Here is a 25,030-nt window from a genome sequence, read left to right as displayed (position 1 = left end):
GAGGGGGTGGGTGGGTTCCTGGCTCCCTGGCGCGCTGAACAGACTCTGGGATCCGGCAGCAGCTGCAGCCGGTCACCCTCCCGTCCGCTGGTGTGGGAAAACTCCGGTCTGTGGCCCTCAGGCCACCCCAGCCATCTTTCCTATACGCAAGAGAAAAAACATGATTGGTCTTTCTGTGTGACCGACACAAAAATGCAACAAAATAAGTGGAACGCGGAATAATGTTGAAAACAAAGGACGTGTCTTTTAAAATCAATCGGTAGTTTGCAGGACACCTGCTGCTCTCCAAAGGGTTGAAGTATTAATCATTTAGCACAGGCCAGGTGGCAGAGTGATGGAGGGTGTTGCCAGTTGAGGGATTGCAGGAAAGTTGCAGAGATTGCAGAGAGTCTGAAGCGAGATTTCTGGGAGGCTGTATGGATTGCAAAGATTGCTTTACAGCTGCACAAAGGTTGACAGCTTATTTTCAGGCTGATACTGCACCATCTGTGGGCAAGAAGAACAATATGCGTGAAGAAGAACAATATTCTCACCAAATGTTCCGGTTAATTCCGATACCTTTGGCATGCATAACTCTAATACAGGGCCGGACCGGACCGGAGTTGTGCACCCCTGCTCTGTTGAAAATTAATGGTTGCCCCCCCCCCCCGTTCCCGAGAGAACAGCACTGCATTGGGATCATTAGGTTCAGGCTGTTCTTGTTTATAGAATCCAGTGACACTGTATCCTTGTCGTGATATAATGTAGATGATGTAGAAAATATTTTTCCTTGATATTCCAGTGGCTCTTATTAAAGCAGAGCAGACCCCCAACTGAATTGTAACAAGAGGATTGTCACTTGGAAATGTTGTAATTTGGTCTGCAGGCACATTTTAGATTTATTTTTTTTAACAATAAGGTGGACAATACGGTTTGTATACATCAGTAACTTGCCATTTTTTACACTGTGCACATTTTTGTGATGAGTTAACCATCTGATTAGAGCTTCTGTGTTTATTTCTCCTGTAGGTCAAATGAAACCATGATTATCAGGACTCTCATTGACGTGATCACGTTGCTTTCATGTCACATTTAATGAGTTAAATCCTCTCAGTGCGCGCGCTCTGCAGGGGGAGCCTGTGACCCCCCAGGAGCGCTCCAGCTACATGCGGAAATAGCTGCTCTCGTTCATAAGCACGTTCTGGCAGGAAACTGTAGGGTCGGCCCCAGCACGCTCGCACGTTCTCATAATCAACCCAACATACACACAACACTTTCCTGTTACCCATCCAATCACATTTAAACCAACGATCAGACCTCTCAGTGCTGCTGCTTGCCTGCGCTGCTTTAGCCTGCTTCACTAATGCTGCTCAGTATTGCGCTCACTCTCCACCACCCCAGCACCACCTGTTGCTTGGATCTGCTTCTAGATACTGGGGGCTTTACTGGTATTCCTCCTGTTTAGTAGGGGAGATGCATAGTATTCCCTGTTAGATAGGGTAGTGCATGCTGGTGCGAGCACTAATACCTGAAGCAGATCCATTCAGCACCAAACCCAAATGTATTGACATATTCATGTACATATTTTAATACGCGAGGTGTCCTGACTGAAGTTTGTTTATGTTGGAGTGAGTTCTAGAGGAGCTGTGAGCTGGTTTTAGAAACGCTTTTGGTCCAGCAGACATCTCCCCCTTTAGCAAGATGAGCACTGTCAACAATAGGAAAAGCGGCGCAGAAGGACTTGGATGAGACAGAGTCAGAAGTTGGCAAACAGACGGAAAGTGAGATGGACTGAGTTGTCAGTTCCACTGCTTGAGCTCTTCATAATTCCTTCATATACTGCAGCGCCATTCTCAAAGGGGACTGTTTTATGGTGAATCAGAGCCACGTGTGAGATACTGTCACATAAATCTTAGTGCTCCTGATAAACAGTTGTCATACCGTCAGAGAAAATGGGCCAAATATCATTCACAGTGTATGTATGTCGTGTGCCACATGGCAAGTGCCGCCCATCCCTTATGCCCACCCAGACCCAAAAAAAAGAAAAAGAGAAAAAGTTTGCGTGAAACATGTTTAATTTATTTAATTTACAGAAGATCAGGAACTGCACAATTAACTCTCAAAGTCCCTACAGGTTTCCTGAACCACTGGTTTCTAAATGTTGTGTTGAAAAACAATATTAAGAAACAGGCAGAAAATATGACACATTTTTTAAAAAAGAACACCAATTTATAACCTGGATAATGGAAATGCTTCACTCTGGCCTCTAAGAGGCCGGTGGATCTGTACGCAGAGTAAAGCACATGAGCTAAAGGCTGGTGGGTAACTTTGCTCAGCAAAATTAATGATGCCTTTTTGGTTATTTGTCCAGATTTCACTGGATTCACACACATCTAAGGAGACTGCTAGACACGAAATAACCCCCACAATTTATGTCTCTTAGTATCAGCGATGTAATCCAATTTCACACGACCAGTTTAGCGAGCTGCACCATGTGTTTACTTACAAATTATGACCCAGGTCTGGGCAGTGACATATGACCTCATCTAAATGAATGAATGAAAGGACAAAACAGAAATAAATATTTTTGAAAGCCCTGTGAAAGTACTGTATAGTATGTAGTGCTAAATGACCAAGCCTCAGTCTACTGTACATTAATGGGCTTTGGCAAGGAGCATCCATTATTGCTTCATTACTCTTGTATGTAATTAATATGGGCATGGTGTTGCATATTACATTGTTATGTTCAGCACCTCAGATGACTTGATATTTGAAATACCTGAGTCTATGGCCACTGTTAATGTGCAGTGGCTACTGAAAAGTGTAGTTTTCTTTGTATGGGTGGAAAATCACCTGTATTGTATTGAATACCAGCCAAGGCAGAGACCTCTCCAGTCCTTTCATAATGGCACAGAACGCTTCTGCCATTTCACTCCTCAAGGCCCAGAGTGCGCTGGGTTTTTAGACTATCAGACCTTAATTTCCTAATTGAATAATTAGCTGCTGGGATACAGTAAACCCTTGATTTGAGACGTACGGCTATGTAGGCGTCACTGGCAAAGCCGATTCTGGCCCACAAAGAATAAAGATATCCATCCTAGCTTCAGGTGTTGCTTCTATGAAGTTCAATATTTCTGCTGGATATTTTAAATTGAATGAAAACGCTTCTGAAGAGTGTCTTTACTTCCCTGTCAGAGAGAACTGTGCCCTCTCATAGCCCTCTGCACAAGGACAATGTAAAAGAGCATTGTTATTTCTTATGTTTGCAGTTTGATTGTAAGTGTGAAAAGTGTGAATCAGCCTCAGTCCCTCTGATCCATCGACCCAATCTGTTGCATCAGTCTCCGGACTGGAGCAGTGTCTCCATATGGCCAAACTTTCAATAATGACCTCTAATCTCTCTGGAATTACTCCAAAACAGACAGAGCTTCATTTGTTAACAGTGACTCTCCCCCGATGCCCATCCATATGAAGGGGGGTATCAAACACCTGTCCAGAGTCATTTTTGGGCCCATAGCAATGACTCTAAAATGTTAAAATCGTAATATTACCGTTACATAATTCTCAGCAAACAAATGGTGTTAGCACACAGTGTGCTGCTGTCATAACAGTCAGCTGTCAGTGGAGAAGAGAAACATTGTACAGAGATCTTAGCACACATCTGATGACTGATAAGCGGAGTGTCTGTGGTGATGTTCCCATTAGACCACGCACTGCTATGTGTACCTTTACATGACTCCACGACTGTGTACGTACAAGACTCCGCGACTGTGCACGTACATGACTGCGCGACTGTGCACGTACATGAGTCCGCGACTGTGCACGTACATGAGTCCGCGACTGTGCACGTACATGACTCTGCAACTGTGCACGTACATGACTCCGCGGCTGTGCACGTACATGACTCCGCGACTGTGCACGTACATGACTCCGTGACTGTGCACGCACATGACTGCACACTCTGTGGAGGAACAGCACAGCATCCTCACACCACAGAACAGAGAATAGGGTTTTATGACTGACATTAGACAGCTGCTGTTGGTGAAAACAATTAAAAAGGGAGACGTGCAATGTAACGGAACTGAGCGATGGCCAAATGTGTCAGGCTGCGGTCGCTGGCATGGCTTCTCACAGTGCAATGTTGGAAGCTCGTTACTCAGAAACCTCACGTCAGCTTTCAGCTGAACTTTCCCCCCGCTGGTATGACAGCTGTTCCAAACAGGAAACTGGGACTTACATCCAGTGTGAATAATTATCAGTGCATTTAGGAATGTGATTCTGGTGAGGTTCCTTAGGGTCCGTTCTTAATGGGAGTAACACTAGCGGTGTGTGAGGTACCGCAAAGGAGTGGTGGATGGGGTCTGAACAGAACACCATCCATAGCCAGGGTTCAGGTAGCATATCCTACGAATACTCCTTGTAAACTTGTTGAAAACAAGGCCACACCTTGCAGGATTGTAAGCCACACCACGGCCGACTACGATTTCACACCGGTCACACAGCGGAAGAAAGTTCTAGAAAGTTCTCTGGCCACGGCTTCTGAGGAAGACGTCGTGTGAATGCAGTGCCTCTCCTGTGGCAGTGAGGAAAGCCCTCAGACCCAGACGGCTGAGTTGAAATTAAACACAGGGCCTGCGTTCTCCACAAACTCCGAGCCCACCCTGCCGATGTACACCCCTGAGATCTGAGCCTCGTCCTCCGCAGGCTCTGGACAGAGGCTCCCCTTCCCACGCCGACCCTGCCCTCCTGCCCCAGTTCGGAAGGGGGGGTAAAAGCTCCCTTTTGGCTTGGCGGCTTTTTTGGGCCTCTTGCAGAGTTGGGCCTCTGGGTCCTCCAGGGGCATCCAGCCGGGCTTCTCCATCAGCAGCTTGTCCTTGTCCGGCCGCACGCTGCGCAGAAGCTTCCGGAAGATGTTGGCAGTGAGGGAGAACTTCCTGCAGATCTCCTGGGAGCGGCTGAGCCTGAGCGGGTGGGCGGGCTGGTCCATGACCTTTGCCCTTCCCCCTGCCTCTGCGGGCCTCTCCTCCAGCTCGGGCAGGTCCAGCCAGTTCCCCACGAGGTCGGCGAAGATGTTGTCGCCCAGCACCAGGGGCTGCCTGTTCCGGCTGCGGCTCATCAGGGACGAGGTCCAGTCGCTGCCGTCGTCCGCGCTGTCCCGGGAGCAGTCGCTGTCCAGAGACGGACCCTCGCGGGAGAGGGTCTGCAGGACGGCGGTCAGGTCCAGCGGCTCGGTCGCTCGCAAGGGGACTCGCACCTCCGACCCGGCCTCCCACCAGGGGGCGCCGTCCCGCAAAGGCCGCTGTGGAAGGGGGAAGCTGCCGCTCTCTGGGCTGGAGGTGGGGGAGGGGTCCAGGCTCCGCCCATGGACCCGCCTGGATGCGGACGGGGCCAGCTCGTGGGACGGGGGGCGGGAAAGGGGCACAGGGCATGGGGCAGCAGGCGGGGCGGCCTTGCTGCCCTTCCCAGAGATCTCCAGCTGCTCCAGGGCCGTCTGCACCTGCAGGAGTTTGAGTTCCTGAAGAGCCCCCATCATGGAGTTCATCTGAGCATGGAGCCCATCGCCCACCTCCTTCATAGAGAGCTGCAGGACGAGCAAGAGAGAGAGAGAGGGGGAGAGAGAGAGAGGGAGAATCTCATTAATACTGTAGCCAGGGCAGTGCTTGTAACAGGTGCGGTGTTTTTAATTCAACTGAGCTTCAACGATAAGAGAGTATATATATATATATGGGAGTATAAACAGTAATCTATTAATATTATTGCATATGTCATCTTATGACCTTCCTCAACCCCTCCCACGACCCGCCAATGGGTCCTGACCCCCCAGTTTTGGAACCCCCCGCAGTGTAGGTCTCCGAGCTCTAACAGCTGATCCCTCTCCCGGACACTGGGGATAGCTGCCTGACGAACGCGTACAGATATGCGCCATTACCATGTGACTGCTGTGAGGCTTTCAGCCAGTTTACGGCAGTACCAGCCGCACAGGTGCTGCTGCTCTGAGGAACTCACTCAAACTGCACAGGTACACCTGTGCTCTGACGGACTCACTCAAACATCCTGCTGCACAGGTACACCTGTGCTCTGACGGACACTCAAACATCTTGCCGCACAGGTACACCTGTGCTCTGACGGACTCACTCAAACATCCTGCTGCACAGGTACACCTGTGCTCTGACGGACTCACTCAAACATCCTGCTGCACAGGTACACCTGTGCTCTGACGGACTCACTCAAACATCCTGCTGCACAGGTACACCCCTGTGCTCTGATGGACTCACTCAAACATCCTGCTGCACAGGTACACCCCTGTGCTCTGACGGACACACTCAAACATCCTGCTGCACAGGTACACCCCTGTGCTCTGACGGACTCACTCAAACATCCTGCTGCACAGGTACACCTGTGCTCTGACAGACACATCAAACTGCACAGGTACACCTGTGCTCTGATGGACTCACTCAAACATCCTGCTGCACAGGTACACCTGTGCTCTGACGGACTCACTCAAACATCCTGCTGCACAGGTACACCCCTGTGCTCTGACGGACTCACTCAAACATCCTGCTGCACAGGTACACCTGTGCTCTGACGGACTCACTCAAACATCCTGCTGCACAGGTACACCTGTGCTCTGACGGACTCACTCAAACATCCTGCTGCACAGGTACACCTGTGCTCTGACGGACACTCAAACATCCTGCTGCACAGGTACACCTGTGCTCTGACGGACACTCAAACATCCTGCTGCACAGGTACACCTGTGCTCTGACGGACACTCAAACATCCTGAGGATGTGTGTTCTGTATCTTCAGCAGTTCCATTAACACCATGCTTCCGCAGGCAGAAACTGCCTTGAAATCCATATTTTTATTATTTATTTATTAAGCACACAACCCCCTATCATTGCTGACACAGAATCCTATGCATTTGCATGCTCTGTAATCTGCTCTCAGGACAATGTCTTTAGAGGAGTTTAAAGAGTCTTCCTCAAGGAGACACCATAACCTCACCCCACGTTCCAATGGCAAACAGCGAGCTAGACAATATTCAATTTCATAGACTATATCAACCTGAAGTTCATGTAAATGGCTCTAAAATGAAACACATCTACAGTACAAATGCTTGTTCCCAATCTCAATTTATGAAGGTTTATTATCTTCTAATATGCCACAACAATCCACAATTTCATCTCTAAGGCCTGGTTACCTTTCGCCATATAAGCCACTGACATTTTTCTTTGTCATGTGCAGTATCAGCATGTTTGGCCTCCAAATGAAATTTTCAGAAATCTTCACCATAAAGTCGCTCCACAAAGCAGTGCCCCATGTCTATGCATCTATAACAGCAGCAGCACCATGACTCCACAGCAGGGAGATTAATAGTGAGCAGTCCTTGCTGTGCAGCCCTGCATGAGCTTAATTATACGTGTGTGTCAATGTGTCTAAGCCCACGATCATGTTACAGGGCCACCTCAGCAGAAAGCCTTAAGCCTAAAACAGCGGAGCATATCGGCTTACCTTCTCCAAACTTTCACAAAGGACTGCCCTCCGCACTGTCCTGCCTGTTTCTGTGTCCTCTCACCTCTCTCACTCCCAGCCCGTCAACCCTATATGTAGCAGCTGGCCAATCGGGGCCCTGTTCCAGCCTGCAGTCTGATTGGCTGTGCACAGGCTGTAATCCCAAGATGCTCATTGGAGCAGTGATGATTGGGAAGCAGAAGGAGGGATGGGAATCACAGGCATGTGTGGCAGAGAGAGGGGGAGGGGGGGCGGTGGGAGTGCGATGGGGGCGCGAGGGGATAGACATATGTTTGGATGGCAGAACTGTTTTTCCTGCTGAGAGCTATTTTAATTTTAATTTAGAATTTTAATTTAGGGTGATTTTGAGTTACAGCTGGTTCAGAGTTGCATACTGCAGAAACGAATGATTGGAATTTCATCAGAACAACAACATCACAGTAGTGGAACATATAGGCAATTATACAAATTATTACCACTATTCAGATATTGTAATGCATATCTTTATTTATTCACTATATTGATGTGTCATATATTCAAAAATGTCCATATATTTAAAGTAAGATATATTCAATTTCCATAAGTGTACAATTTCTTTTTTTCTTTTTTTTTTGGGGGGGGGGGGGGGGGTGATAGGGGGTCAGGAAGGTTGTATTGGGCAGGAGCATTAGAGGAAGTACACGCATTGTCAGACAGAGAAACAAGAATGTACATGGTGCTGTGATAGGTCACATGATACCTGATCATATGTTTAAAACAATAGAGAGTTCCCTCATGCTGTCTGAACAGAGTAGGAGATCATTGCAGCCACTAATGCCTCTTTGTCCTTCTTTTTGTCGCCCATATGGTCTTTTTCATGAGGAATAATTACACATCTTTAAAAGCAGGGCTGCAGTACTCAAATGATGCTAACAGCGCTAACAGATGCTAAATGTGCACTGAAGCAGACAGGGCTAAACCATCCACGATACAGACCCATTGTGGGTCACCTGTCAATCAGTATTATATTTATTTTGTATTTTAATGGTTCTGTTTTTGTAGTCATGTGATGTGTCTAGAAATGACAGGTTTAAGTGCCTGGCTAAGTGAAAACTGAATCTCCATAAGGTATTTTTGGTGGCTTCTGTGCTCTGAAGGCCTCAGTAAAATGAAAAGAAATTGATTCCTGAAGCTGTTAGTGTTGCACATATTTACTTTTTAACTGAATCAAGAGTGATTTCACAGGAAATGGTGAGGAAAAGGTTGATTGTGTGGCAAAGTGTTTTTAAATGGCTCTACGCAAAAATATAGAAATAGAAACTGTCAATCATGTCCCAATTAATAGTCACAACATTGTGATCCATAGGATATATCCAGAATAATGCAAGGATCTGTTTTTGGCAGACAGGAGTCCCCTGCACTGCTTCCCCCTGCTTTCCCAGCCTTGCCCCTCTGGAGTCACGCTCCCGTCCCATGGTGGGGAAGAAAAATCTGCTTTAATCCCTAAATCACCTCCCGCCACTGACTAATGTGAGGGAAACATCCCCGTCCCACTTCAGATCTTCCATCAAGCCTTTTCGGGAAGGTAAAAGCTCTGGATAAGAGCGTCTGCTAAATTTCTAAATGTAAATGTAAACGCGATGCAGAACTAAAATGTTACATGTGGGCTCAGATCTTACACGTGAGGCTTACGTGGCTCAGGTTATGTATAAAACATATGGCTTTTTGTCTTGCATTGTAAGCGTGTTGTAGTGCAGTTTTTCCCAGAGAATCTGCACAGCAGTGGCCTTACTCCCCCCCACCGCACCCCCCCCCCCGCACCCCCCCTCAGAGCTCGGTCAGCCAAATGCTGTCCGTCTGCATTATCGATCTCTCGCATGTGTGGGACTTCGCTGAGAGCCTGTAACGCACACCGCTCCCAGGGAAGTGACCTCAGACCTCCGGGGTGTAGAGTCTCCGCCCCCGCGTTCCCGCGCGGCGGTCCCGGTGCGTCCTCCGCGCGCGCGCTCTGCGTCTGTCACGCGCGCTCTGTGCGTCTGTCACGCGCTGGGCAGTCAAACCAGGACCTAACACAGCGCTTCAGAGGGGCAGGCTCTCAGCGTGAGAAAAGGACACACCAACCCAGGAACTGTTCAGGTATGTTCAGAATATATATGGGATGAATGAAAGTTAATGTCAGAAATAATAATAATAATACAAATGGTAATTTTTAAAAATCAAATAAAAAGCGGCTCCTGGTGCTCAAGCACTAAAATGAGCAGGTGCCTGGGCACTGGGAGCCACGTCTGGCAAAAACCCACCGGCACAGGATAGCCAAAATACACAGGAATGGATGACTGGTGAACAACCTGCCACATTAAAAGCAATTATAGGTCCAGGATTTTTTTAAAAATTTCGTAACAAATATAAAATATATTAAATAAGATGTAATGCAGCAGTGCGTTGTGGGAATGATTCTGGAGGCAGTATGGCCTTTCCTTTACACACTTCCCTCAAAACAAACCGCACTCAAAAACAAAGGTACATTGGACGTACATTTTTGCTCTTTAAGGCAATTTTCAGGCACTTCTTCCTACCTTTCTTTCTGAGAATTGACCATGCATCAGGACCTGAGGGACGATTTGGAAGTACAGAACAGATAACCAACAGCTTCAGCATTCACTTCAGATGATCGTTCACTGAACCTTTTCACATTTAAAAAGGGGGCCAATTTTCTGCCATTTGCTGGTTACAAAAACAGTTTTGCAAAGCAGTAAATAACCCTGCACTGCTGTTCCTGTAATTGTGTTAGAATTGAAAGTCTGGTTATTAGCACTTTTCTCACTGAATGTGTTCTCTTTTCTTTGTGCTTGGCCCTGTTGAGACCCCATCTTGTTAAATTAAATAGAAAACAAAAGGCCACACATGACACATCAGAAGCGATTAATCTCAGCTGGCTGCCCTTACGTGTGTGTGTGTGTGTGTGTGTGTGTGTGCTCTGAGTGTGTGTGCATTGGTGCATGGATGTGTGCATCTGTTTGTGTGCGTGTGTGTCTGTTGTGTGTCTCTGTGTGCGCTCAGTGTGCTCTGAGAGTGTGTGTGTTTGTGTGTGTGCATGTGTGTGTGTATGCACTTGTTTTTATATCATGCTGGGGACAAAGACCAGTCAACTCACTCACTCAAAAACCCAATCTATGAGTGTGAGTGTGTGTTTAACCGCAGAGGTAGGAGATAGTACTGCAAGAATACACACCACCTACGATTAGCACAATTGAGTGTGACGCATATTCGCTTTAGGAAAGTCTCATTTGTTTACTTCCGTTAATGTACTTTAGTGACATTTTACACAGTAAATCAGGGGGTGCCTGATTCTGTGCTGAGAAAATTTTCAGATGATTCAAGAATGTAATAAAATTGTATTGCTTTGTAAGCTTTAGTTTGTTCTAGTTCAATATGATTAACCTGTTTACAAGTCCATGTCTTTATAGGAACAGAACAGAAACAGTGGATCAGATTCCACAGATACTCTTGACACCAGAACAGTCATCATCACAGAAATTCATATGTTCCCGCTTTGAGGAGATCTAGAAGTTTATTGGTATGCTACATGGTACTGTTATCCACAGACTACAGGTGGTCTTTGTCAGTGTCTGTACTTGTCTGTACTTGTCAGTGTCTGTACTTGTCCATTCTTGCGATGTTGCGATTATCCAGCCTCAGCATAACATCACCAAACAATTTGTGTTTCCGATGGTCCTCAGTAAGATTTTATACCTTAAATCTCTCATCCTCAGAAGGCAGTGAAATGTCACTTTACTTAGGTCCTATTGAAAGTTTTGAGTGATATTTATGCTTAAAACAGCTTTGGAACATGCTTGATTTTTTTCATCTCTGTGACATGTCTGGAACACTGTGTCCCCACAAGTCCCTATCAGTACATGCGTCCTCACAATGAGATCAAAAACGTGTGTGTGTGTCTATGTGTGCTCAGCGTGCTCTGAGTGTGTGCGTGTATGCATGCATGGGAGCATGCATGCATGCGTGCTTCTGTTTGTGTGTGCACGCATGCGTGTGTGTGCATGTGCGTATGTATGTTTGTGCATGCATGCGCGCGTGTGTATCAGGGAAAGCTGAACGGATCAAAGGGATTATTTAGGAAAACAAACATGTCCTGGAGGCAGAGTGTGCAGACGGGGAGCAGAAGGAGCATTTATGCCACAGCATAGCCGTAAACATTCCTTTCCTGTAATCAGACTTCAGAAAGAGGCGTCGTCAAGGTTACCCGTGCCAAAAGCGTGTGGGAAGCCGAGCTCTTTCTGGGCAGCTCATTAAAAATGAATGCGGCCAGTCTTCCCCCAGCGCCCGTGAAGGTCGGGCAGGAAATACGGAGCTGTGCCTGGGGGATGCGGGAGGGTGTCTGTCCCGTCCCGGGCCCTGTGGGGACAGGAGGCTCTCTGTCTGGGGCGGCAGGACCAGGCTGTGATTAGCATGACGTCTCCCCGCGGCCGCGCTGACAGACCCTCCCCCCCCGGCCCACAGAAGCCGTCTTGTTCCCTGAAGAGAGCAGCACTTGTGCGGCTTCCTGTGACCTGCTGGCGTGTGGCTCCAGCGGCCCGATGACCCTTTCATGCCCCAACACAGGGGTCAGGCCCCCGCTCTGAATCAGGCCCCCTCTCTGAATCAGGCCCCCTCTCTGAATCAGGCCCCCGCTCTGAATCAGGCCCCCTCTCTGAATCAGGCCCCCGCTCTGAATCAGGCCCCCTCTCTGAATCAGGCCCCGGCTCTGAATCAGGCCCCCTCTCTGAATCAGGCCTGAATCAGGCCCCCTGCTCTGAATCAGGCCCCCACTCTGAATCAGGCCCCTGCTCTGAATCAGGCCCCCATTCTAAATCAGGCCCCCACTCTGAATCAGGCCCCCATTCTATATCAGGCCCCCACTCTGAATCAGGCCCCTGCTCTGAATCAGGCCCCGGCTCTGAATCCGGCCCCCTCTCTGAATCAGGCCCCCACTCTGAATCAGGCCCCCTCTCTGAATCAGGCCCCCACTCTGAATCAGGCCCCCATTCTATATCAGGCCCCCACTCTGAATCAGGCCCCTGCTCTGAATCAGGCCCCGGCTCTGAATCAGGCCCCCTCTCTGAATCAGGCCCCCGCTCTGAATCAGGCCCCCTCTCTGAATCAGGCCCCCTCTCTGAATCAGGCCCCCGCTCTGAATCAGGCCCCCTCTCTGAATCAGGCCCCCGCTCTGAATCAGGCCCCCTCTCTGAATCAGGCCCCGGCTCTGAATCCGGCCCCCTCTCTGAATCCGGCCCCCTCTCTGAATCAGGCCCCGGCTCTGAATCCGGCCCCCTCTCTGAATCAGGCCCCGGCTCTGAATCCGGCCCCCTCTCTGAATCAGGCCCCCACTCTGAATCAGGCCCCCTCTCTGAATCAGGCCTGAATCAGGCCCCCTGCTCTGAATCAGGCCCCCACTCTGAATCAGGCCCCGGCTCTGAATCAGGCCCCCATTCTAAATCAGGCCCCCACTCTGAATCAGGCCCCGGCTCTGAATCAGGCCCCCATTCTAAATCAGGCCCCCACTCTGAATCAGGCCCCTGCTCTGAATCAGGCCCCCACTCTGAATCAGGCCCCCTCTCTGAATCAGGCCTGAATCAGGCCCCCTGCTCTGAATCAGGCCCCCACTCTGAATCAGGCCCCGGCTCTGAATCAGGCCCCCATTCTATATCAGGCCCCCACTCTGAATCAGGCCCCTGCTCTGAATCAGGCCCCCATTCTGAATCAGGCCCCCTCTCTGAATCAGGCCCCCATTCTGAATCAGTCCCCCTCTCTGAATCAGGCCCCCATTCTATATCAGGCCCCCACTCTGAATCAGGCCCCTGCTCTGAATCAGGCCCCCATTCTAAATCAGGCCCCCACTCTGAATCAGGCCCCCATTCTATATCAGGCCCCCACTCTGAATCAGGCCCCTGCTCTGAATCAGGCCCCCTCTCTGAATCAGGCCCCTGCTCTGAATCAGGCCCCCTCTCTGAATCAGGCCCCCATTCTAAATCAGGCCCCCACTCTGAATCAGGCCCCTGCTCTGAATCAGGCCCCTGCTCTGAATCAGGCCCCCATTCTAAATCAGGCCCCCGCTCTGAATCAGGCTCCCATTCTAAATCAGGCCCCCACTCTGAATCAGGCCCCTGCTCTGAATCAGGCCCCCGCTCTGAATCAGGCCCCCTCTCTGAATCAGGCCTGAATCAGCCCCCCATTCTGAATCAGGCCCCGTTTCTGAATCAGGCCCCTGCTCTGAATCTGAAATATGTACTTGACCCAGGTCTGCTGGGCGCATATGTGTTTAGATTTTTAGCTCATAATGGATAAGAACTGGGAAAGCCTGGTTGTAGATCAGCACTGCATACTCTACTCGCATAATGGTTAAGGCTGTGGGTATGGACTCTTTATGAACATGGCCTCTGAGAGCGTAGCTTGGAAGGCTGTTCCTTTGGGTTTTTTAGGGTGGTGCAGTATTCTGTTTGCTGCTTCTGTTGTCAAAAAATGTTTCGGATATAAATTTATTGTTGACAGACCAACTGCCACTGGCTGACCCCCCTCCCAGGGAAACTGAGAGGGATTCTGTTGATATTTTGAAAAACAATGTTCACAAACGCAGTGCTGCAGCTGCTAACGGTCTGCTGCCAGTTTTAGAGGAAGGGAAGGAAGAGCCGTTAACGAATGAACCCAGAGGAAACGCGCAGATTGGCTCTCCTGTGCTCCAGCGTCAGATAAACGGGCTCTGCCTGGCTCTCCACCTCAGAAAACCTACGGGGCGACATAGCTCAGGACGTAAGAGCAGTTGTCTGGCAGCCGGAGGGTCGCCGGTTCGATCCCCCGCCCTGGGCGTGTCAAAGTGTCCCTGAGCAAGACACCTAACCCCTAACCCCTAACTGCTCTGGTGAATGAGAGGCATCAATTGTAAAGCGCTTTGGATAAAAGCGCTATATAAATGCAGTCCACTTTTACCATTTACCTCCATTGTGTTTCTATCCTCTGCAGCACAAGCGCTTACAGTGTAAAGATAGACAATCACATTAGAGTATCATGTTAATTAGTATCCATGCCAAAAAGAGCACATGCACTCTCACGTTTTGTGTTCTGGTTGCCTGGGCACCTGCCCCTATTGCCCCTATTGCCCCAAGCGCCCAATATGCCCCTTTGATAACATTAGCATTTGTAGTATTGTTTTATTAATTTTCATTCATTCACATATATTCTGTACAATAACTGGGTGTCATAAAGCAGTGCCCTTTTCTCACTGAGCATCTGACCCCCAAAAGGAAACCGGACAAGTTTATGTGTCGGGAATGTTCAGGAACTGGAAATCGTTGGTCGGGAGCAGAACTCGGTCAACACTGCGGCCGCTATTGGGCCGGACGTCAGCCGGTGCTCCGTCTGGACGCAGTGCACACATTCAGACGCCCGCACCAAGACAAATCACCGGTGCTTTGAAGCTCGCGCTCCACGTCCAGGCTCACGCTCTGAAGCGGTCCCAGCGGCCGGTCTGAGGGCGGATGCGTACGGAGCGCGCGCGCTGGCACCGGCTGGCACCGGCTGCGTGGCGGACGGGCGAACCCGCTCAGCAGATTGCCCGCAAATTACCGTTTTCTTTTCGCACCTGCCGTCAGTTTCCCGGCCTGTCCGTCGCGTCAGCTGGGCGACAGGCCCTTTGTGCAAACGGCGGTAAAGCCGACCCACGATGCAACCTGCTCTCGTCTGGCTCCTCGTCCGGAGTGCCAGATAACAGACGGGTACCCTCTCTTTGTCCACCCTGAGGGGATGGCCGGCACCATGTTGTGAAACAAATTCAGTTTGTTTGCCCTGTCTCTCGCTTTGTTGGTTTCCATCCTATGAACGTTGAGCTCTCTGTAAAATTATAACAGATGGGTTTAGTTTATTAGGTCCCTTCTCTTTTGTTTTACCCACTTTATAAATATTGGGCTGTTTCAAGATCCATTGCAGGATCTAGAAGAGTCAGATTCCATTAATGTTGCTCTGAAATCTAGTTGTGCAACAGCAATGAGATTAGTCTGAAATCCTTGAATTCCATTCTCTGGCACCAGGCACACTGACCTATGTTGCCTAACCTTTTCCTACATTTTTCAGTGTTCCTCTTTTCACAGTTTCTCAAAGCAAAAATAACTTGGCAAACAAGCTACACCCACATTATCCTTATCTCTTATAATGCATTTAAGGTATTGGTATCAGTTGCACTATTTTATTTCTTATGTAATGTACATACCTGAGGACTGGAAGCAAGGTAATATAATACCAATATATAGGAAAGGGAACTGTTCTGATCCGGGAAACTACAGGCCTGTCAGTTTAACTTGCATCACATGTAAAATGCTGGAATGCTTAACCTCTTCAAGCTTAGTAAAACGAAACTCGGGTGATTTGTTTGAGGCTTTTAAATTCATGAAAGGGATCAACAAAGTGAACTACAAGAGATTCTTCAGGTTCAGTTCTATGTCCGAACAAGGGGACATACATGGAAATTAGCAAAAGGTAAATTCCGTACAGACGTTAGGAAGAATTTTTTCACACAGAGAGTAGTCAGTGGGTGGAATAGCCTGCCAGATCATGTAGTAGAAGCAGGATTTTCAAGACTAGGCTTCATACATGTTAGATACTATCTAGTCTGTAGGTAACAAGAGCACTAATTTAGTCAGGAAAATTGTGAGCCTTGTTGGGTTGAATGATCTGTCCTCATCATTATGTTATTTTATGCATACATATTTACTAAATAAGCTACAAATAAATGTCTTGAGGCATCAGAGTTAATGGTGCTTAATGTGGATACTATGTTTTCGTATAACTGTTATTTATTCTCACCGTACATATGATGAAAGTGCTACACTAAAGAAAGGCCAGCTGTAGCCTACTGGATCCTCTGCCTTACTGAAAACCTTGGATACAACACTATCTCACAGTGTCTGTAATACTCGAGCAGGCGGACTATCCTGGTGAACAAAACAAAGCACGTACTGCGCGTGTCCAGTTGATGCAGAGCTGACTACCCAAACACGGGGAACCAGGAGTCTGGCGAGAAGACCAGGTCAAAGAGCAGCATCTTACCCACAGCCGCACAGAGCCTAAACCGTAAATCAATCCTTTGTTTCTCCAACGAATGGGGGACATAATTATTGAACCTTTTCTGCTGTATTAAATGATTTATTCCAAAATTCCAATTACAAAAAGTCATCTTACTGATATTTGTTTTTTTATTGGTAACAAGAGGAAAAGAAACTGACACAAATAACAAATCACATCAAATTAAGGGTAGTGTTTCCCAAGGTGGGGAAGGCAGAGCACAGTGTATACTGAGAGTGATTACTCATTCGTCACTTTTTCAAACAACTGTAACAGTGCCATAAACATATCCAATGAAAAGATTTATGTGATTTATATGAATGCAATTATCAATCACATGCAGCCTCGACTGTGTGAATCGAGTTGTTTGTGGTAATGACCACAGTCCATAAAGAAATCCACCAAGCTGGATTTGCATTATTATTATTATTATTATTATTATTATTATTATTATTATTATTATTATTATAAGCAAACCCATATGCGATTCAGTCTGAAAAGGCTGGAAACACAAGGCAGTATAAATTCTAGTGGGTGTTTCAAACGAGCATATGAGGATTATCATCTGCGCTTCTGCTGACTTGTTCCAGTTTAAACAACTGTTGCCGAAGTATGCATACAAATGTCATCACAATTTAATTGGAAATAAGCAAGTACCCTTCACTAAACCAATATAATATTTCAACAGTTGTAAACCAACAAATACTTGACATAACTTATGTGGAACACATATTGAGGAATATGCTTTAAACACACTGGTCGGTGCTGTATAGGCTACTGTAGGCTATCTTCGGCTAATGACGTGACGGTGACAGTGTCGTTTAACTGGACTCCATATAATACACAGAAGGGGACAATCACGATTAAACAAATAATGCCAACTGGAAAGGCCTAAATTTAAACGAGAAACATTGCTCATTACATTTGTTGCAGAAAAAAATAAACATTCACGCTTTGACATTTCGCCTTGCATTCTCCAGGTGTATCGCTTGTAGCCTACGTTTGCACTCCGCAACTTAAGGAATGCGAACACATGGCCGCTCGTAAATTCAAACGGACGTTTTCTCTCGTGTACCGGTTCGCTGGTATTTACTTATCTTGGGACCATTGTGCGCTGCCCATGTGAAGTCTTACTTATAGGCGTAATGCTCTAGTAAAATCTCCCATTGCTCCATGCCCATAACTTTGAAAGGCACAACATTAATTTCATTTTACAGTATACAACCGAAAAAAAACAATTACATACCAGCTCCAGCTTCAAACGTCTCAGGCAGTTATCCATGTTTTTGCGCTCAGACATTGGATGTTGTCCTTCCATTTGTATTACTGTACATAATATATTTATAAATTTAGTTTCAAAACATGCCTCTCTGATATTTCTGGAGAATCCAAAAGGCTGTCATCTTGAAGAACAGCCGTAATTTTCCTGTCTTTCTTGTATTTTTATAGTAGCTATTAAATAGTCTAACGTAACATAAACACGTATATTAGAAAAAAGTGGTCTTTGCTGTTCTTCTTGTCGGTGCGTGGTCATATTCCGACTGAGCGCTGTTCATAACGGAAAAAATAAATGATTCGGGTATAATGTCTTCATCTCTTCATTTAATCATCCAGAAACAATGTCCGGGCACAATTAAAAACCGGATCTTTGTCAGCGACATGGATATCTTCATCTTATCGCTCCTCTTGCCAAGTGATCTGGGGTCAGATCTTTCTTTCACTCAAACGCTGCGTTTACGTTGAGCGTGTGGCGCTTCTCCGCCTCCAGGGCAGCCCCGCCAGTAGGCTATTTCCTTGTATCCATCAGCGACAACATTCAGAACTGGGCTTTGGCTTGGTAACGTGAACGAGAAAGAGATCCAGCCTTTCTGCGGGATTGTTTTCTGTACACTTCCCTCCCCAGAAATATTATAAACAATTAAGCTATTTCCGTTCCAGAGCGTTGATCAGATACAGGTAATGTCTGGCTATTGTCGAAACGTTTATTTTAATGTTTTTTTTTTTTTTTTCCAGACATCGATGGTAAATGAGGAAGTACGAGAATAGTATAAGGAGAGAAGTGCAGTGAGGGCATTCTTACGACATTTATCACAGATATAGAAACATATAGTTGTATTGGCAAGTAGAAGTTATGGGTATGGGGCAAACCCCATACCTTTACAGAACTGAAAGCCCGCCCCTTCTAAGGGTTTTCCACTGAACTGACTGTAATGACCACGAGCTTTCTCTCATTATAACAACACTGTAATATACAACCCTAATGGCGGTCAGTATGATGTCCAGTTTGCAAAGTATTTATCAAAGTAGTCATCTCAGGCTTCTCGTATATTCCTGGCTGGGAACCTTCCAGAAAGGGCTGCATGGTGCATTTTACTTATTCCAGCCCTTAAGGCGAAAAACACCTGTAGAAATGTGCAGATGTTCTCTGTGAGAGAGCGAGGTGGAAAATGATGACCGCTTCAAGGCGCAACCCCCGTCGGCCAGGTCCCGGATTTCCACTCGCCTCTTTGCTGACCTAAATTTGTTTAAAATGAATTCCATTATCACCAATATTTATCTGTGCCAAGTCTTGCGTTAGCTCAGGTGCACAAAACTGATAAAACGGCTTGCAAATTTGAGGAATTAAAAAAAAAGGAACAAATCATCCATTGCCCATTGCTCAGTCCTGGACAGGACGTCTTGGGCCGGCGGCGTTGGACGCTGGTGCTCAGCCTGTCGTTCCACACCGTGCTGCAGAGAGAAGGGAAGCACTGTGTGCTGACAGCAGGGAATTATCCAGCTCCCAGCATTATGTTTTACACCAGCTCTTTACCTGAGGAGAGCGGTACAGTACTAGCAATCACTTTGCCCGAGGCTAACAGGGCTCTCCTTTGATGTCAACATGAGAGTCAAATCTAATCAATAAAACAAATACATAAAAATAATAATAACAACAATAAATCTTAATCCCAGCTGATATTTGTTTGCTTGACATTGTGAAAGCAGGCTTTTGCATTAAATATTTTTTCCTGTTTTGTGAGACTTGGTGGGAGGTAAAGAACAGATCTGTCTATGAAAAGATGGCAGAGGAAAAAGTGGGAGAGAGAGAGAGAAAGAGGTAGAGAGAGAGTATTAAAATAGACTGATTTTCATATTTTGGAAATTATTTAAATAATTAAATGTATTATATGGATTGCTATGTGCTCATCCATATTATAAAGTGTTATTTTATCCATTTTATTTAAAATATAAAATCCAGCTTTGATTTGGCTGAATACCAACTGAAGGCAATAGAAAATATTTTTTTTTTGTGTGAAAAATCTCATACATTTCCCTCAGTCCACTTGTTTTCTGAAGCCTTTGCAATACAACTGCACCTCTGCAACAGTTATAAATCAGTTCTGAAGAAATGTTAGTGCTAAATCTTGCACACACAGCTAGATTTAAAATCACAAGCAAATTCACTATCCATGCAGTTCACTCACAAAAAAGAGTTCTTGTTTGTACCAAAAGGAGCTCTTTCCTATGGAGGTACCCACTTATGTGCCAAAGTAGGTCTTTGTACAACCCTCCATAATAAAGGTTTTATGAAAACATCTTCAAAGGCATTCTCCATGACACCCTTTACAAAGCACCTTCTCTAATGGCAAAGGGTTCTTCAAGTGCACAGAGTTCAGAGTCAACCTTTCTTCAGAGTGTATGGTAGTTAAGAAATGTTTCTAATAGCAAGGGTCAATAGCTAGCTAGTAACTAACTTGCGAGATGATAAAGCCAGCTACAGAGCCTTGTTAGCTACCTTCTTAGCTACCCCCCCTGTAAATGACTAAACTTAGGGTTGTAACTAGGCAGCTGTTTAATAGGTGACTTAGTTGATGCGCCAGTCTTAACGAATACTTGTATTTTTATTTATCCATAGATTGCGTTGTTGCCGTTCTCGTTGTTAGTGTTAATCAGTTTAACCACCAGGGTCCAGGTTGAACTATGCGGTTGTTCCCTGTACTTGGACCGGTACTTCTCTCTAGGGGTTTCGTCATACTTGTTCCTGGTTATGGTTATACACTTTGTTGTACGTCGCTCTGGATAAGAGCGTCTGCCAAATGCCTGTAATGTAATGTAATGTAATGTAATGTATAGCTGAGAAAGCTACATACAAGGCTACTAAGTTAACTAACATACCAGTAACTTGCACGTATGCATGTATACAATGTGACAAAGTACATAATCACATAATAGCCATATGTCCAATAAGGGATCAGTATGTCCAAATGACACCAGAATTGGAATTGGAAGGATGTAGGTTGTGCAGAGATAGCATCTCTGCAGTTACTTCTGCTCTGGAACTAGTGAACCCCCATATATTTCTAATGCACCCACACAGTGATTTTGTTCTGGAACTGGCCAGGCCAGTTCAGAACACAGAGTGTATTCGTGGAAACACTAGGTTCAGTTTTCATTTTTAGTGTAATTTAAGGCCAAGTGATCACTTGCTGTTTGCCACAGTGGAACTTGGTTGTGGTGATTGAACATGAATATTTCAAACTGAATTCTCTCTAAGCATTGTGTTTAACCGGAAGGGGATTTTCCATACTGGGAATCAAAAAATGGCTCATTGTGCCAGAAACAAGAAACTATTTTGGTAAAACTCCCGTACACTGTGTAAGAAAGCATGTGCCTCGTTACAATGGAAAAGTATGCTAGTAGTTGATTGTCCTCATGTTTTGCCGGGTTTCTATAAAAAGTGATTTTTCTTCCTGGTGTTTTTATCCTGTGTGGAACATTTCCTGTTAGCTTGTTGAAAGCTGAACAGCTGGAAGGAAGGGAAATGAGAGCGGAGGCAGGTTGTGTGAGAGAGGCAGAAATGAGAGCGGAGGCAGCTTGTGTGAGAGAGGCAGAAATGAGAGTGGAGGCAGCTTGTGTGAGAGAGGCAGAAATGAGAGTGGAGGCAGCTTGTGTGAGAGAGGCAGAAATGCTGCAAGCCCTGCTGGGAAGGAGAGGAGCTACAACTTAACCCTCAGAGAGACAGCTGTCTGTCTGTATTCTCCCTTCTCCCAGCTGTCTATGTGACTGGCTCCAGAAACCCACAGCCCTGGTAGGCCACACGCGCTGGCAGCTGCCCGTCATGCAGGACTGGATGGAGACATTCCAGTAAGCCACTTGGCTTGGGGTGTTTCTCCATGACCTTTCATTGAGAAACAGTGATGGATTTTGGAGACAGAGCACACATGGAATTTAATAATATTTGTTGTGTGAGTACATTTCAGTTAACAGACATTGTCTTTAGAAAAACATGGAGAGTGTGCACAAGCTGGCTAGGGCAACTGACTGAACAATCAGGTCACTGGTGTGAATCCTGGATGGCTCTGATGCAGAAAAGCAAGGGACTCATTTTGCTCCGTTTCTAACTGAGCTAGAAAATGTGTGTTAGAGAATGTGTCTCTGTGACCTGAAGACTGACCAGTCTGTGATGGCCAGCTATGCAGTGAAGTAACGGATTAAAATCTCTGCCTGCATGCCTGATTTTGAATCGAAATACTTTCTTAATTAAATAAAGTTGTAAGGTGCTCATGGATTAAAAATCTCCAGAAGATCTAGAATTATCCTTGGAGTAACCAAACTCTTCTTGGAGAATAACTAAGAAGCCATTCACTGTAAAAAGAGACTTAGGTTCTCCTGTAAAAAAATACAGAAATAAAAACTGTATAGCGCGTTTTCATTTATAGTCAATGCCTAGATGCTGGGCTCCTTGTTTTCTTCTGAGCATGCCTGAAGACTATTGGCACAACCGATCTTACTGCATCCTGGTCACGCTACACACGCCCAACAAGTGCATACGTGCAGGAAATATTTGAATCAAATCCCAGCATTATAATCATTTTTCCTAATTTTTGTTAAATAAGTTCAACAAGTGGAATAATTACTTGTTCTATTGTTATATACCCATCCATTATCTATACCCGTTTATCCTGGTCAGGGTTGTGGGGGTGCTGGAGTCTATCCCAGCAGGCATTGGGAAAGAGGCAGAAATGCACCTTGAACAGGCCACCAGTCTATCGCAAGCACACACACCATTCACTCCCAGAGACTGTAAAAAATATGGACACAGCTACTGTGACGTCACCCATTGACTCTCCGTGGGTCTCTAAAACACGTTTTGAAGCTCAATGGCGGGCGCGGCCATTTTCTCGATTTGGAGCCAAAACCATAGAGTTAAGCGGTCTTGTGATTTTTACAATTTGATTGACAGTCCGGTGCGGAAAAGCCCCTCAACCTGAACGAGGCTAGCTGACTGTCTGCCGTTATGTTTTAAAATATATTATCAGATGTTTACGGAGTTTAATTTCCATCCGTGACTGTACTGTGTCATGTAATCACGTTATGTATGACATTAAAAATACAATTAGGCTATGTTCAGTTATCTTCAATTTATGTTTCTCAGCAAAACGAATATGCTTAGCTAGCATATCAGCTTGCCAGTGAGCTAGGTAGGCTGTCCGTGGTTAGCTCACGCGTTAGCAATATGAACCACAGGGGAAGAACATTGACTACACTGATGGTCAATCAATCTGAGATGTGTAGGCTACTGGTGATTTGACTAGGCAAATTTTCGTATAACTGTCTGGTAGATCTGTTAACCGAGCAAGTTATCGTCGTAGGTTTTCGCCAGTCAGATAATGAGCCTGCTACTACTAGCTACTCCATCGCCGTTTGTGGTGTTCACTTGCTGGGTGACGCTAGCTGACCGATCGTTCGCAAATCACTTTCTACCGAACAAAAATTAACAGTCAGCGGTGATTAACAAATCTACCAAGTATTTTAATAACTGATCTGCAGGCGTGTAAATAGGCTATGACAACGCACTTTGTACGGCAAGTTTTCCACCTGGTGCATGAAGAAAAATAATGTAGCCTACGTTGAATTTCTAATTATTATTAGGCTATTATTTTTTTCTTGTAAATCATCAAAACCAATGGAGAAAAGCCAATATACGCAAGGAGCCCCCAGAACCGATTCTGAGAACCACTGTCTTAAATGCCTAGCTTGTCGGTCTCTTAAATGCTAAAAACATGTTCCTTTCTAAATGCCAAGATGGTTAATTTCGTTAAATTCTGTGTGTGTGATTTCATCGTGTGTTGTATATTCAGCAAATGAACCTTGAAACTCTTAATTCGCTTCGTGAAACTGAAAAAGTGTTTATCCCAAAATCGGGATTATAGTAGCTTTGTCACATGCGTGAAGCATGGCCCAGGTAGACATTTACGGAATGTACACGACTGACAAGCCGCCAAACACGTTTGACAGATTGAATGTTTGCCGGTTAAGGTTAGCTAGCTAGTCAAATGGCTTGGTAGCCGAAGTTGCGAACTGTTTTAGCACAGGCTACTACTGGACTACCAAATATAGCAAGCTGATTACGCTTTCTGCCAAGTAATTATTTGGTTAAGTAGGCTAAAGGAAATAGTAAAAATGACTCGGATACCGAAAAACTTAAGAGGAGGATTATTTTATGGTCGTCTAGAGCAGCTGTAAATAGCACACGCCATAATGAAATCACCACGAAATGGGATGCCTGCATTTTCAGACTTAGCACAGGCGGACCGTAGCCGGAGCCGCAATGGCAAGGCCAAGAAGCGCCACCGCCCACCCCAGTGACCATAGACTGTCTATGTAGCAGGGGCTGTAGCTGAGTCCTCCGCAGTAATCCGGAAGTGACGCAAGCTGTACCTCATTGGTCCAGAACAAATATTGGCACTGTGCCCAAAAGACGCAATAAATCATGAAATCGACCCATGGACAGTCATAAGACCAATAAAATACACCTATTATGACTATTTGTTCTTTTGAGAAAAAATTATTGACTTTGTATTTTGATCGCATTTGTACCGTAGACTTACATGGAAACCGGATATGAAAACACCTATACTGGAGCCATCCGTAGTGGCGCTAGTGAGCAACCAGGAACTACAACACCAGGAAATGAGCTTCAAAAACGAAGTCTGGTTTTGGCCGCTTGTTCACTCCCCATACACTCTCACACTCATACCTATGGGCAATTTAGTCTTCAATTAGCCTGCCTGCATGTCTTTGGACTGTGGGAGAAAACCGGAGTACCTGTAGGAAACCCACACGGACACGGGGAGAACATGCAAAAATCCACACAGAAAGCCCCAGGCCGGGATACAAACTCAGGACCTTCTTGTGCGACAGTGCTATGTAGCTAACTAATAATCTCTCACTGTCATTTAAATCCTGGCAAATTTGCTGGCTTGCGTAGTTAGATATCAAATTCTAGCTAGCGAGCAAAGCAATGGTCATGCATCTTTTTGAGCTTGTCCTTGACTTCTACATTTAGCTTAATTTAAGCTTATGTGCAAATTTACTGGCCTAAACTGAGCCACTTTCACGTTGATTGCTCGAGCAACAACTGTCTTTTGCTGCCACCTACTGCAAAATAAAATAAAAAACGTTCTCCT

General features: G+C 46.0%; 1 protein-coding gene across 3 annotated transcripts; it reads right to left on the bottom strand.

Moving 5' to 3' along the window:
- Window positions 1–2,036: 2,036 nt before the first annotated feature.
- On the bottom strand, window positions 2,037–18,550 carry inka2 (inka box actin regulator 2). Of its 3 annotated transcripts, XR_004761377.1 has the most exons (3): window positions 17,827–18,550; window positions 3,940–5,560; window positions 2,037–3,468 (listed from the first exon to the last, which is right to left on the bottom strand). XR_004761377.1 is itself a non-coding variant. In XM_035380935.1 (2 exons), exons 1-2 carry the CDS (start codon window positions 17,896–17,898, stop codon window positions 4,574–4,576), a joined length of 1,059 nt encoding a protein of 352 aa, XP_035236826.1. In that variant the 5' UTR covers window positions 17,899–18,550; the 3' UTR covers window positions 3,758–4,573. The 3 variants fall into 3 exon arrangements, 2 of the variants coding, with proteins under 2 accessions (XP_035236826.1, XP_035236827.1); XM_035380935.1 differs by lacking the exon at window positions 2,037–3,468 and having other exon boundaries at window positions 3,758–5,560; XM_035380936.1 differs by lacking the exons at window positions 2,037–3,468; window positions 17,827–18,550 and adding an exon at window positions 7,494–7,627 and having other exon boundaries at window positions 3,758–5,560.
- Window positions 18,551–25,030: the final 6,480 nt, after the last annotated feature.

The sequence above is a fragment of the Anguilla anguilla genome, chromosome 11 (assembly GCF_013347855.1).
Source record: "Anguilla anguilla isolate fAngAng1 chromosome 11, fAngAng1.pri, whole genome shotgun sequence".
Lineage (NCBI taxonomy): Eukaryota > Metazoa > Chordata > Actinopteri > Anguilliformes > Anguillidae > Anguilla > Anguilla anguilla.
Note: the sequence above shows the minus strand (reverse complement) of the source record. Positions and strands in the feature narration are given on the sequence as shown.

What these genes read in the sequence shown, in the direction of transcription:
- inka2 (XM_035380935.1), bottom strand. Translation starts at nt 17,898, where the DNA reads ATGGAAGGACAACATCCAATGTCTGAGCGCAAAAACATGGATAACTGC. An exon ending in GACGTTTGAAGCTGGAGCTG is followed by an intron (nt 5,561 to 17,826) that starts GTATGTAATTGT and finishes CTCGTCCTGCAG; the next exon opens with CTCTCTATGAAGGAGGTGGG.